The sequence below is a fragment of the Canis lupus genome, chromosome 30, assembly GCF_003254725.2.
Source record: "Canis lupus dingo isolate Sandy chromosome 30, ASM325472v2, whole genome shotgun sequence".
Lineage (NCBI taxonomy): Eukaryota > Metazoa > Chordata > Mammalia > Carnivora > Canidae > Canis > Canis lupus.
In genome coordinates, this window is record NC_064272.1 from 40,226,497 (window position 1) to 40,241,043 (window position 14,547).

The 14,547-nt window shown below is 59.9% G+C and overlaps 1 protein-coding gene across 4 annotated transcripts in view; it reads right to left on the reverse strand.

The window, feature by feature from the left end:
- The window catches only part of TMEM266 (transmembrane protein 266), a 93,112-nt gene that overhangs the window by 33,514 nt on the left and 45,051 nt on the right, over positions 1–14,547 (reverse strand). For all 4 annotated transcript variants that reach the window (XM_025472078.3, XM_049104338.1, XM_049104337.1 and 1 more), the window contains 2 exons: positions 10,939–11,066; positions 9,099–9,287 (listed from right to left, as the gene is read on the reverse strand). In XM_025472078.3, coding sequence (XP_025327863.1) covers positions 9,099–9,287; positions 10,939–10,976 — 227 coding nt within the window. In that variant the 5' untranslated portion in view covers positions 10,977–11,066. The remainder of the gene's footprint in view (positions 1–9,098; positions 9,288–10,938; positions 11,067–14,547) is intronic.

Sequence of the window (14,547 nt, forward strand, 5' to 3'; positions counted from 1 at the left end):
CCACCCAGGGATCCCGATTCTTAGGGTCTTGATAAAAGCTTGACAGAAGAGTTTCTAGAAAATGACAATGGGCTTCGGCCAGCGTCCGGTCCGCGTTTCAGGGGCGGGGGGCGGGGAGCCCCGCGGCAGCCCTCCGGGCTTCGGGCCCCTGTGCAGGCCACAGCCGAGGGAGCGCGCGGGGCGGAGGAGGCCGCTGCTCCCGGGCAGGCGGGGGTCCCGGGGCCGTCGGGCGTCCTGGCTGCCAGGCCGGCGCGGCTGGGATACGCACGGCCGGGGAAGGGGCAGTGGCCGGTCTGCGGAAGGTGGAGACCTCGGAGCTGCCCCGAAAGGTGCCCCCGGCGGAGGGGAGCCCGGCGTCCTGGAGGCTGGACTCCAGAGCAGCCCCCGACGGCCTGTGGAGCCTGCACCGCGGTTCCCTCCCACCAAGCCCGGGAGAGGAGCTGAGGGCGGGGGCGGAGTGAGTGGGAAGCTTGCCTCGAGCGGGGCTGGAACTAAGGCGCGAGCCCTGGGATTCCCCACCTGCCCCCAGCGCTGCCCTCAGGGGCACCATGGGGCCAGAGCCTGAGGCCTGCTGGCTGGGTGGCCCGTGCGGCCCGAGAAGGCACAGAGCCACACCACCATGCCCAACACCCTGAGGGTGCACGGCCTTGGGAGTGGCCCGGAGGGGTCACCGAACACGCCTGGGCTCCAGGTGCAAACTCCAGGAGGCGGCATCCTGAGGCCTTGTGGCCCCAGGTGCTCCAATTCCGTGATGCTCAACACCGTGGCCTGGATCCTGCACCCTTGGGGTGGGGGTGGGGGGGTGTCAACAGCCAGCAGAACAGCCCATGGCCTCGCTTTGCTTTTCTTGACTGCGTTTGTCCCAGATGGTTAAAACGCCGTGAGCGAAAGCCACGAGGCTGACTTCAATCCAACTCCGGCATCGATCTAGGCTTTACTTTCATTGATTTAACAAACACTTATACAGCACTTATGATCAAACAGAGGAGTTTCCTGAGCACTTTACAAATATTCACTCATCTAGTCGTTTTTCCTTCTTTCTTTTTTTTTAATAATAAATTTAATTTTTATCGGTGTTCAATTTGGCAACATACAGAATAACACCCACTGCTCATCCCGTCCGGTAAGGCAGTTCCTTCTATTTTTTTTTTTTTTTCTCTGTTTACGAACGGTGGGGAAAGCCAGACTTTTCCATCCGGTTGGGCTCGGGCGGCAACTAGAGTCTGCAAATCACACTCCCACGGCTGACTGAGCTCTGAGTATAATCTTTGAGCCTAATTTCCTAATCTCCAAAATAGGGGTATTATCCACCTCTGCAGGGTCGTCGTTCTGAAATATGGAAAGTAACACAGGTAACATGGTGCGTACTGCAGGCCCCCCGTACCGTCTACACGAAGGTGAGTTAGGTATGTGGGTGCTAGAAAACGGAGTAATGAACTAAATACGAAAAATCTCAACGTTCGTTCCATTCCAGCCACGGTCATTCCGCGGCCGCTAAATGCCAGGCACTGTATTAGGTGATGAGCACACAGAGTGCCCAGGGCCTCCATCCTCACGGAGCCTGAGCTCTTGTAAATGAACTCTGAGCCAGCAGTGAGCTCCTAGTCCAGGCCACTCTGAAAGCAAAACAAATCGGAAAAAAAAAAAAAAAAAAGCAGGAGAGGGAAACGGGCTCACATGCACGGGAGTTCTCCAAACAGGCAAATATCTCTTTGTGGGAACCACGGGCCATCCTTTTGCTAAATACGTAAAAGGGTTGGTGGGGCTTCTTCCTCCGCCGGGGAGAACCAGAGGCACAGGGAAAGCGTGGTGGGGTGGCCTCCTGGTCCCTGCACCGGGCCCCAGGAGGTAGGCCAGGCAGTGCAGACCAGAGATACCAGCACAGCAATCCACTTCGCGAAGCGGGAACCCTCAGCTCGGAGGGGAGGGATGACCCTGGCGGCCACTCGGGGGATCCAAAGAGGCTGGTTTCCACACTGGCAGCTTTGGGGCTGCAGTTGGAGCCACAGGTCAGCCCTACTGCCTGAGGGAGGGGGGAGCATCAGCGAGCCTCCCACCCGCTTGTCCCAGCACCTCCGGCCTCTTGCATCCTGGGGATTGTCAACTGTGGGGAACACGCGGGGTGTGGCAGGCGGACCACCAGGCAAGTCCCCTTCCCCTGGGGGCACAAGGGCAGACACAGCGTGGACGGGCTGCTCCTGCGCTGGGCCGAGGCCGGGGTGGGCATCAGCAGGGGCAACACGAGAGCCACCTGACATGGGGGGACGGTGCCTTGGACCGTGGCTGCGAGGCCGAGGCCCACCTCACAGGTCCTCTGCTGTCAGGATGGCCACGGGCCTGATACCCCTGGCACCTGCTGCTCGAGCCCCCCCTGCACCTGCCAGGCAAGCCCCCTGCACCTGCTGCACGAACCCCTTGCACCTCCCGCACGAGCACACATGCCGGGCGAGCCCCCTGGCACCTGCCGAGCCTACCCCTTGCACCTGCCCTGCAAGCCCCCTCACAGCTGCCGTGCGAACCCCTGGCACCTGCCGCGTGAACCCCGCGCACCTGCTGCATGAGCCTCCCGCACCTGCCGCACCCCAGGATGCCTGGCAAAGGTGCGTCCCCTCACCTGCCACAGCCCGCGTCGCCCAGCTCCCGGGCTGTGGGCCTGCCAGTCCTGGGAGCCCAGGCACAGACCCCCCCGCCCCCGATTCCACCCACTGCCCACGCAGGGCTCACCCCTTGCGTTCGGGCTGCACCCCAGGGAGGGGGGGCGGCTATTGGACTGAGAAAGAATGAATCCGTGAACTTACTTTTTTACCCACAGGAAAGATCTTTGAGATTCTCGGGCTACAGGGAAGAAGTCAATCTGTGCTTCCCAGGAAATTTCTTTTGTCTTAATGAAAGCCGTACTGCCTGGCTGGCGCACCCAGAGCCCGCCGGGAGGGTCCCCGGGACGGGGAGCTGCGGGTGCAGCCGGGGGCCAGGGGAGGGCCGTTCAAGGGCAGACGCATCGTACGGACACCAGGAAAGCGGGTGAATGATGCCCCTTTTGAATGTTCCTCTCTTGGGGGAAAAAACGACGCAAAAGACTTTGCCAGCCAAGCGAAGACCAGAACCGCTAGGCCGCACTCGCACGGGCGTGGCAGGGATGCACCCGCCTTTTAACCTGAACCCCAAAAGGCTTTTCCTTCTTCTCAAAGGACACTGAGACTGAAGCTGGCATGTTCTGAGGCAGATCTGATTTATTTTGGGGGGGATGGCTTCGTGGAGGAGGGAGACGTGGAATTAGCAGGGGTGCTCGGAGGTGAGCCAGCTACAAACCGCGGCCTCGTTCCCTGAGAGCAACCTGGTCCCTCCCTGTGGCTCATCCAGTTCTCCCCAAACAGAACGGGCCGCCCCGTCTCCTCACCCTTAACACAGTCCCGTCCGTCCGTCCGTCCGTCCGCTCAGCTCCTTCCTCGCCTGCACGGGCGCCCTCTCTGTTCCAGGCTCAAGGGATCCGTCAGGCCTGAGGACGCGCACGATCCGGAACCGCAAGCAGACTGGTGAGCGGAGGACTCGAACTCGGGGTCCCGAGTGCTGAGATCAAGGGGGTGCGCGGAAGTGAGGCTTTACCCGGGCGGGGCGGGGGGCCACACAACACTTTCTGGAGGAGGTGGCCCTTGAGCTACACGGTGGAGGGAGGGGCTTTGCTTTAAGGTGCCTCCCGTCCCCCTTCTCCGCCTCCAGCCTTTGCTGGTGCATCTAAAATCAGCGTCGTCCTCACGTAAAGATGTTGCTATATTGGACCTGTCCCCGCGGCCTGACCTCTAAATACCCATTCCTGGGCTCCTATCACACCTTTTTCCTCTGACTGTGAAGTTCTGGCGGAAATGCGCCGCCAGCACCATCTTTAAGCAGCAAACCCCCTTTCCGTCTCCTGTCCTTCCTCCAAGCTTCCGTCGCCCCGCGGCCCGGCCCTGACCTCGCAGGTTAGACCTTTCAGAACCCAAAAAGCATAATTACAAAAGGCTGGATGTCTTTCATTTCTTTATTTTTATATTTTTTGACAAAGACCATCCCACCAGGACCCTCTCTGTCCCCCTCTTTCCACCAAAAAGATGGGGAACTCTGTCTCTCTTTGTGGCCACGGAGTCTCCTCTGTAAGAAGGGGGTGAACGACACCCTCCTTGGGTTGCCTCCCTCGACACTGTCACCATGATCGCCCCAGGGTGGAGGCTCCCGACTTCTCGGAATTTCCTCTTGTGGCCCCTGGTCCAGCCCAGACGCTGCAGCCCAACCAGGCCTTCAGTGCAATGGAGCTGGTTAGGAGAGGGGCAAGCTCCGGGCCGCGCCACGAGCCCCCCAACACTCGTTCGCTCCTCCAAGGATGGACGGTTGGCTCGCTGGGCAGCAGCTCTGGGCCTCACTTCCCCACCGCTGGACGGGACGACGTCCAATGCCCGACGACGAGAACCAGGCAGAAGGGGCTCTGGTCACGTGCAAACACACGGACCCCAGGACGGCCAGCGAAGTCGGACTGCATCCGAGTCCAAGAATCGAGCGGAACAGCCGGTGGGCCCAGCCGTCGAGGGAGGCCGTCGAGGGAGGCGGCGTGTTCCTAGGTCATCCCCACGTGGTGACGAGGACAGCTGCAGAGAAGACCTAATTCTGGAGGAAAGGTCACGAAGGAGGGAGACCGGGCTCCCGTGAAGACGCGGGCCTGGGGGTGACTCTCCAGCTGCCCCCCGGGGAAGAGCCGTGGGTCTGATTGGCCGCCGCGGTCTCCAAATCCCTTGGGACCCGGTCCCAGCCAAGGTCCAAGCCACTGCAGGGGGCAGGTGAAGGCTTCCGGGAAGCTTCTCTGTTGCTCGTAAAAGGGACTAACGGGGAGTCATTCTCCCCGACCGACAGGGGTGAGGCGGGCGGCCCCCTCTCAGCCCCAAGGAAACTTCATCCTCATCCAGCGCGAGGGTGAGGCCGACGCGGGCGGCGGGCATGGGCAGGGGGAGCGGCGTGCTCCTTGCTCGCGACGTTTAGCCTCTCGGCCCCCCTGGAAGCCGCTGTGTCTGTGCTCCACGTTGCACGAGCGAAGCGGGTCCTCGTTACGGGGGTCTGGGCGGGGCGTGTCGCACGGCAGTCCCCACCCTCTGTGACGAGGGTGGAAGAGAGAGATGTCAAGGCGGCAGGAGGTTTCTGGGCTTGGGAGACGGCGAGCCTGAGGGGGGAGAGCAGAGGATCGGCCCGTCCCTCGGGTCATCGCGGGGCCGCCCCGGCCGGGGCGCACACCCCACTTCCCCTTCTTCCCGTCCCCGGACGGTCCACGGCCGCGCGAGTGTTCAGGGTCCGGGCATTTGCGTTTGTGGACAGACGTGCAGGACTGTGCAGTGTCCCTGCTTCGGGGCGAAGGGTGGTGACAGCAGTGGCGTGAGCTGCAGGGCAGATGCCGGGCAGCCGGGACCCCCGGGGGTGGAGGGAGGGCCAGACGCAGCCGGGACCGGGGCCGTGGCCCGAAGCACAGCCACTTCGGGGCTCGCTGATGGGCAGCACAGCCTGCGGACGGTGCGGAGGCGCAGAGCCCACCCCCACGGGTGCCCGCGGCCTCGTGCTTCCTGAAGGCTGGGCTGGGTGCGAGCACTTCCATGACAGGCAGCGGGCACGGATGGGAAGGGGCCAGAGCGGAGGTGGGGGGGGGGGACGCCCTCCCGGTGCAGACCCCGCCTGATGGGCGGCTCCACGGAGCTCGGCGCCCCGGAAGCCAGCGGCTCCTCTCCGGGCAGCGAGCAGGCTCAGGGTCCCCGTAAATGAGCCACAGCACGGGCGCGTCTCATCCGGGGGTAATGGGTCGGGAGGCCGGGCCGCTGGGTACAGGCCCACTGACGGGGGCTACAGAAATCCCTCTGGGGAAAAGACAGCTCGGCTTCAGGTTTGGGTTTGAGACGGAGCTTCTGGAGGCCTCGCGGCGGCTGCTCAGCTGGGCCTGAGCTGTCACCGTTTGTAGTGACGACCCGCAGGGAGACGAGGCAAATAAGCCGCCAGCGCAGGGGAGGGGCAGGTTACTCCGTCCGATTCTTGCCAGGGCTCCGAGTGTTTGGGGTCCCTGCGAGGGGTCAGGGTAGCTGGATAAGAGCCGGCGGCCCCGGAGAGTCGGGGAGCACAGTACGGGGGCTGCAGCGTGTGCACTTGCTCCACGGCACTCGGAGGGGGACCCTCAGGGTCTGGCCACACGGAGGGGACGGGCGGGCAGCGACGGGGACGCGCAGCCGGGGCAAGTCCCATGAGGACGGAACCGCAGAGCCACATTCATCCCGCAGAAGGTGGGAGGGCTGGGGTCGGGGCTCAGGCCAGGTGCCCCAGAAGGAGCGAGGCGGGTGCAGCCCCACGGGGCGGCTTCTACTTTCTGAGGAAGGAGGGAGGAGGTCATTGTTGAAGGCAACGGGGACTTGAGGGCAACGGAAGCAATCGGAGACGACCAGCCCGGGCCAGAGTGACGGCCAGCCCGGGCCCCGAGGGACGCCGTCGGGCCGAGCCGAGAGGCGAGCGGAGAGCGGAGACCTTGGGTCTGGGGACGGGCTGCCAGGGGTCGAATGTGTGTCCCCTCCCCGCCAGTCTTACGAGGAAGCCCTAACCCCTCAACGTGTTGTATGACGGTGGGGCCTCTGGGGTGATTAGGGTCCGGTGAGGTCAGGGTGCGGCCCTCAGGGTGGGAGTGGTGGCCCCACAGGAGGAGGAAGAGTCCGGAGCGCACGTTCTCCTCTACCTACACGGAATGAGGAGAGGCCACCCGTCACCCAGTCTTCGCCAGCCACCACGCCCGCCGGCACCGTGAGGATGGACTCCGCGTCCCAGAGCCGTGGGGTGGCTAAGGCACCAGCCAGGGGAGGGGGCTCCTGCTGCGGCGGTGAGCTGACTGTCCCGCCTAAGCCTCTGCAGCCTGGGTGCTGCCTGGGTGCAGCCGGGCAGCGGAGAGCTCAGTCTGGGCTCTGCACACGGGCCGACGAAGGGCCCTCGGGAAGGTCAGGGAGCCTGATGGAGACGGCCTCTTCCCCACGCCCGGGGGCTCACGCACATCCCCGCGCCGGCCCCTTCTTCACAGGGCAAAAGGGAAGGCGGACTGAGGAGCACCTCGGCACGTTGCAGCCACCCGACGGCGTAGCCCGAGTGCGAGGCACGCAGCCGCGGTCACAGCCGTGCACGAGCAGCAAGCCCGCATCCCGGTCGGCTCCGGGAGCCGGGAGGGCAGGCTCGACTCCACGCTGCTGCCGTGTGACCCGGGCAGGCTGCTCGCGCCCTCTGGGCTCTGCAGGGCCGGGACACCCAGAACAGACGCCTTCTACGGCCCCTTCCGCTCTAGCATCTTCAGGTTCTGGGTGACGTGAACGCACTGGACTAGCACGGAGTTCGAGAGACGTGAGCGGCCACGTAGGGCCCAGCCGGGGGCCCTGAGGCCTCTTCACTTCCTACAGACCAGACCTCCCGTCTCTGCAGGACATCTCCTTGCACCGTTTTGAGAAACTGGTACCAAGCCCCCGACAGAGTCGCCTTTGCAGGCCCCGCGGGCAACGAGGTCCAAGAGCCCGGGTGACGGCCCCTGGCCGGTCAGTGTGAGGCCCCGCCCGGCCAGCACCCGCTGGGCGACCCTCCCTGAGCAGTCGGCGCCCGCCCCATCAGCTTTCTCCACCCGCCTCTGCTTCCCTCGGACGCCCTCCTCTTGCACAGCTCCCCAGAGCTCCTCGCCGCCTGCGGGGTGGGAGCCACCGGCCTCGTGAACTGGGAACCGCCGAGCGGTGCCGATTGGAGCTTCCCGGTTACTCAGCTGAGTTCTGTTAACAGTGCAACGTGGGGTTCCGGGAGGTTCCGGGAGGGGGGACACGCGTGTCACACCTGAGGCTGACCCGACCTGCAATGGTGCTGTTTTGCGGCGTTTCGGAAAAGGGCAGGTAGGAAATTCTGGGAAAACCCCAGGAAATGCCTGCAGCAAAAGCCGAGGAGCCTTGTGAAGAGAGGCCTGTCCCCTCCGCAGCGTGCTTTCGTTTCGCTTCCTCTTCCTCCAGGAAGCCCTCTGGCCTCCACCGGAGCTCCTGAGCAAGACCTCCGGCAGCCAGGCGGATCCCCTCCCTGGCTGCTCTCTATTTACGCAACAGGAGCAGCCGTCCAGGGCCCACCTGGAGACTCCAATCAAACCAAGAGCCTCTCTGCCTTGCAGGCGCCTCATCTGTATTCTCCTTAATCAGAAGAGAGCTTGCAGGGCTCTAATCAGGAGCAAGCAGAACGATGAAGCAGGCCTCCCTCTGCCCCCGCGGAGCCGGCAGGGGGCGGGGGGCGAAGCCAGCCCTGGCCTGGGGCCTCCAGGATCTGGGGATCCAGAGACCGCCCTGCGGGTCCGCTGGGCGCCCAGGTCCGCGTCCTCCCCGCCCTGCAGCCCTTCGCTCCCTCCCAGCTGCTTGCCCGTCCTCTCCCCACGGTGCCCTCCTGCTGACTCGACTACGCGCGCCCGATGCCTAGAGAACGTCTCATTTCCAGCGAAAGCCTGTCAGGTGCAGTTTTGGCAAAAGCTGCGGGGTGTCACAATTGCTGGGAAGGTTCCCCCGGGAAGCGGGAGGGCCCCTTCGGGAAACAAGCACAGGAAATCCGAGCTCTGCAAAATCTAACTGTAGCTGAGCCTGCTCATCTGCTTCTAAGGTGACCCAACGAGCCTTCGTTTTTACACTCAAAGCAGCCAGCACGTTCCAAAATCCGCGCAGACAACCTGAGAAAGGAGAGTGGCCCAGACAGGGCTCCGAGGGTCCCGGCCTACGCTCATGATTCTCTAAGAGCAATGGGCGGGGGCAGGGGAGGGGGTGCACCGACTCTCCGGTGCACAGAGAGGAGGCTGGAAGGGCCACTAAGGAGCAATTCGGTCCTAAAACCATTTCATGAATCCCTGAGTCCCAAGCAAAGGTCACGTCAGAGGCTGTCTAGCGGCACCAGCAGTGCCCGGACTGTCTTCCCGGGGAAGCGACGCCTGGGTGGCTGCTGTGAGCTCCTGATCTGCAATCCCTGTGCTGCCTCCCTGGAGGTGCCCACGGAAACCCCGGGGCGGGGGGGTGACGCAAAGGCCTCCTCGGCTACTCAACCGTCCTGGCACCTACCCTTCTCTTTGGTAATCCTCGTCCAGATTTGACAGGAGCTGCGAGCCCGCCGTGGAGAGGTCGACGGCAGCCAGGGGCAGGTCACGAGAGGCAAAGTTCAGTAGCTGCACGGGAGCAATGCTCTTGGTGTCCTCGTCTACTTGTTGGGAGATGATCTCGACCTCGGAAATTCCTCCTTCTATGGCAGGCCTGCGTTGGGGACGAGGACCACAGGGCAGTCAGTCCCCAGGGACAAAGCAGGTCTCTGTGCCTCGAGGGAGGAAGGGGCATCAGGATCCGTGCTGCGCCGGCGGGGGGCGCGGGGAGCCCGAGGGGCCGGCCTGCAGCCTGGTGTCCCCTGCCGGTCGGGACAGCGCAGGCAGGAGGCAGATCTGCAAACAGGAGCTACGGGGTGGGATCCTTATGAGGCGGGTGGAAGACTCTGGTGGAAATACCTCGTAGGATTGGGGCCCCTAGACTTTATATTGGAGTAATATATTCTTTTTTTTTTTTTTTAAGGATTGGCTTATTTATTTTAGAGCAAGTGAGCGTGGGAGAGGGCAGAGGGGAGGGGAAGCCGACTGCCGCTGAGCAGGAGCTCCAAGCGGGGCTCGACCCCAGGACCCTGACACCATGACCTGAGCCGAGGCCCAAGAGTCAGACGCTTAGCTGACCAAGCCGGGTGCTACTCGCTTCCTACGTGAGCTGGTCCTACTACATCTCCCCGCCTTTAAGGGCTGCCAGTAGGGGATGGGGGCACTTGGTGAAACTTCTGCAGAGTTTTCGGTCTCCTCCTTTGTCACTGGGGCACAGGGACACGGAGAAGCCTCAGTTTCTCCAGTTGAAACACGAGGAGGTGAAACAGAGGCTTCGTCAGGGCCACCCATTGTCACCCTATCATCTGATATGGTGGGAGACACGGTGCTGGAGGAGCTCGGCCTGAGAAGAAGGTGGTTTCACGGGGCCGGGGGGGGAGTTTCTGAGACTAAGAGGATGCGGCTCCGGGCGCGGGGACACGTCCTTCTGCCCTCCTGCCTTCCGTGCTGTTTCCCCCTCAAGGTCACAGCAGCCCAGCACCACCTCCGGTTGCGTGGTCATCTCGGCAGGAGGACACGAGGTCCCCCTGGGGGGGGGCATGGAAGCCCCGTTCTCCGCCCCCCTCTGCCCCGTGGCCCTGCAGAGCTCCTTCTGTCAGAGGGGAGAGTAGGACCCTCCAGCCTCACTTCTGGGTTCAGTTCTGGGGTTTGTTGGGATCAAGGGGGTCAGTTCCTCCTGTAGGTCCGCGGGCCTCACCCGGGGCAGGGCGAGGGCGCAGGGCAGAGGGCAGGTGCCTCGAGGCAGCCGCGGGGGGCAGGGGGAGCGGGTCGGGCCGGAGGGCAGCAGCGGGCCGCGGCCTGGCGTGTGCGGCGGGAGGAAGCCGCCCACGGGACCGCGGGTTTGGGCACCCACAGGGCTCCTCCTTTGAGACCTCCGCCCCTGCTCTCAGAAGCCCTCCCGTGATTCCTAAATCTCCTCGCGATTCCCACTTTGTGGAATCGCCGTAGCACGTCCTAGCCGCGGCCGGACGTTTGCTCTGGAGGTTTCCCGGCCTCCCGCGGCCCCTCGCTGAAGGAGGAGGGTGGCGTGGCCGCCCAAGTGGGGGACCCTCGTCTTGGGGAGGAGTCACAGCAAGGGTTCTGGGCCGGAGAGCTCCCGCACTGTCATGAACCGAAACACGAGATGAGCCCAGTGGTCAAGTCGGAGAGAGGGCAGGGGCGACAGGCCCAGGGACAAAGTGGCCCGGAGCCCCTCGGGGCCGGGCGGGGGCCGCTGGTCGCACCCGAGACTCGGAGGGGCCGAGAGGAGCCCCGGTGATACTCACTGCGGCCCGGTCATGGTGGGAGGCGCAGCCAGAGCCATGGGTCCTTGGGCATCTACTGGGGCGCAGCGGTCTTGGGGCCCGCCGTCGGCATTTCTAAGCGCGAGTTCTTACAACGCACGACACAGTACCTTGAAAACAAATAATTGCACGGAAGCGATTTATTACCCTCGGGTGTCAAGCCAGAGTCCTCCCAAACTCATCTGAGGACGGAAGTCCTTAGAACGTTCTTCGGTACAGCACTTTGCCTTCCAAGTTAGGTCTGAACAAAGACAGGGGTGAACAGATGCCTACAACGACCCGCTGTGGGTCAGAGGTGGGACTTCTCTGCTTTTCAGGGACGAGTAAATCGGCCCAGGGTGACGAGACGACTTCGCTGGTGGCATGAAATAACAGGAGAGCCAGACCGGCCGCGGGCTTTCGGACTGTTCGTCTACGGCCGTTTCACTAAAGGGCCGTGCGGCAGTGAGCCCGGAGATTTCCTGCCCCGGCGCCCGCATCCCAGGAACCGCGGGGGCCCCCGCAGCCCGGCTCCCCGTCAGCCTTGCCACCCCGGGCTCGTTACGTCGCTCCTTTGTCCCCGGTTTCTCCACCCGCGAGAGAAGAACCGTGATGGGACTCAACGTGTTGGTGCACGGGAGACACTTAGGATAGTGCCTGACACGTGGTGTCGGCTTTTAGCATCACGAGTATTTTATGGATTTAAATCGCACCGTCCGTGGCACCTGAGCACGTTCCAAGGCATTTGGATGTGGCTTTGCAAGATTTCCTCTTAAAATCTGGACTAGGTAAACGGAGCATCCTTTTCTGTGAACCGGGGCTATGGCACCACCTGGAGGTCTCCTAAGACGCAGAAACAAGCTGGCAGAAAGGACACAGACGTGGAGCTCCGTTCTGGGCGATTTCCTACAAGTTAGGTGGGAGGTTCCTCCGAGGGGTGGTCCCTGCAGAGGCTGCGTTGTTCTGCTGCAAACTGCCTTTCCCGGGAAACCTCAATCCCAAGCTGGGCAAGCAGAAGCACTTGAAATGCAGAGACAAGGGCGTTGGCGTGTCACGTAAAAGGAGCAAAGCACTCCCAGGGCAAGAGGTGTCGGATGGATGGTGGCCCTGCAAACTGGGAAGCTCCTTAAAGGTCTGAGCAATTAAGAAGCGACAGCTGAAGCTAAAGGTCCTTGAGGAAATCTTGGGAAAGTCTTAGAGCAACTGGAAGAGAGATGGAGGACTTTGTAAAATTAGAAGGGCTCGGGGCGCCCGGGGGCCTCAGAGGTCGAGCGTCTGCCTCCGGCCCGGGGCGTGACCCCGGGGTCCTGGGATCGAGTCCCACTTCGGGCTCCCTGCATGGAGCCCGCTCCTCCCTCCGCTTGTGTCTCTGCCTCTCTCTCTCTCTGTGTCTCTCATGAATAAATAAATAAAATCTTTAAAAAAACAAAACAAAACAAAAAAACTGGTCAGTGTGTAAGTAATAAACACGAACCATTGCACTAATAATATAGGATCGCCAATATAAAACGAAAACAGAAATGAAACTGATTTTTAAAAATTCTTTGACTTTTTGGGAAGGGAAATTTCAAATATATAGAATTACAGAGAATCATAAAATGAATTTCTAGTTATCCATCTCCCAACTGGAACAGTTGCCAACTCACGGATGGTCTTGTTTTCTCTATGTCCCTGCCCGCCCCTCACCCCTCTTGATGATGTCATTCATCTGCAAAGGTTCCAATATGTACCTGAAAGGATAAGGATTCCCTTTAAGAGATCTAACCACAATATTTTAACGTTATTAAATACCCAGGCATTGTTCAAATTTTCCCAATTATCCTGTAATTCTTTTTTTTATTTTTTTATTTTTATTTATTTTTTATTTATTTATTTATTTTAATGATAGTCACACAGAGAGAGAGAGAGAGGCAGAGACACAGGCAGAGGGAGAAGCAGGCTCCATGCCGGGAGCCCGACGTGGGATTCGATCCCGGGTCTCCAGGATCGCGCCCTGGGCCAAAGGCAGGCGCCAAACCGCTGTGCCACCCAGGGATCCCCTGTAATTTTTTTTTTTAAGGTTTGTTGAATCAGGTGCCAAGTGAGGACGACATGTTATGATTGGCTATTACGATTCTTAAGTCTCAATGAATCTGTAGGTTTCCCCCTCTATCTCATTTTCCCCAAGCAATTTATTGGAAAACCTGGGTCAGTGGTCCCAGGTTTCCCAGCCTGGATTATGGTAACTGTATCCCTTTCATGTCTGCCCGGTTCCTGTTCTCTACCTTTCCTGCAATTTTTAGTTATCTATAGACTTTAATCAGATTCAAGTTTTTTTTAAGGATTTATTTATTTATTTATTTATTTATTTATTTATTTATTTATCTATCTGAGACACAGAGAGAGAGGCAGAGACCCAGGCAGAGGGAGAAGCAGGCTCCCTGCAGGGAGCCCGACGCGGGACTCGATCTCAGGACCCCGGGGTCATGCCCTGAGCTGAAGGCAGACACTCAACCACTGAGCTGCCCGGGTGTCCCCTTTTTATTTTTTTTTCAAGACTATACAGGCAATGTTGTGACTTTCATCAGCAGATACATAACGTCTTGTTCTTCTTTTAGTAGCATTAACAGCCATTGACAACCACTTCCTGGACCCATAAATCCGTTAGAATTTGCAACAGGGGCATATGATTTTATCATTCCTTCTCCATTTATCAGCTTCTATGAAGACACACTCCTCCTCCTCAACTATTTGATTACCCCAAGGTACAGTTCTCATAGGAAAGGGAGGATAAGTGCTTACCCCTTCCTTTTATTTACTGATTTTCAAAATTTAATTAATCGGGATCCTGTTATCTTCTACCTCGATCAATGGGGTATTTTCCACAGCATCATGGGTTTTAATTCACTCAGCGGGAGTTGAGCAACGGGGCGGAGGGAAGTGATTGCCACCTCCAGGACAAGGCAGAGACGAGGCAGGAGAGAGGGTAAATCGGCCGAGAACGGACCGTGAGTAGCTGCTTCCGTCAGTAGTTTTGATCCCTAACAAGCTCTCTGAAGATGTTATTTAAAAATAATATTCTCCAAGTAAAATAACCCCCAAAACACAAGCCTGGCACAAAGCAGGTGTAGTCTAGCACTCTATAAATGAACATTTGACGTGCAAACCTGATGTCTCAAAAACCTGGTAACAGCAGAAGAGAAAACCTGTTTTGCATATGGGGACTGGCTGTGGGGGGTAGAGGCCGCTTTTTTGACGTTAGTAAAATTCCAGGTTCTTCTACTTGTTGCTCATTAGTCTTTGTAATCACCAATTTCAGTTGTTCCAGCCGCATCAGAATTCAGGCTGGTATCCTAGGAATTTTAAGTCTGAAAAAGGCTTTTAAGATCAATCACTCGCCAGGTGAAAACGTCCCTAATGTGGTTCCCCTGGGCCCAGGTGCCCGCAGCAACTCCTCACCTCTTAGGTGTGTGACGGCCCTTTTGCACGGCAACCTGCTTTCACACGCATCCCCCAGCTTCAAGCCTGGCCTGCTCAGAATCACCTGGGCCTTTCGGGATGTACACATTTGTAGGCTATACTGCAGGACTGCTAAATCAGATCTCCGCACGGGGAGCTTGAGAATCTTTTTAT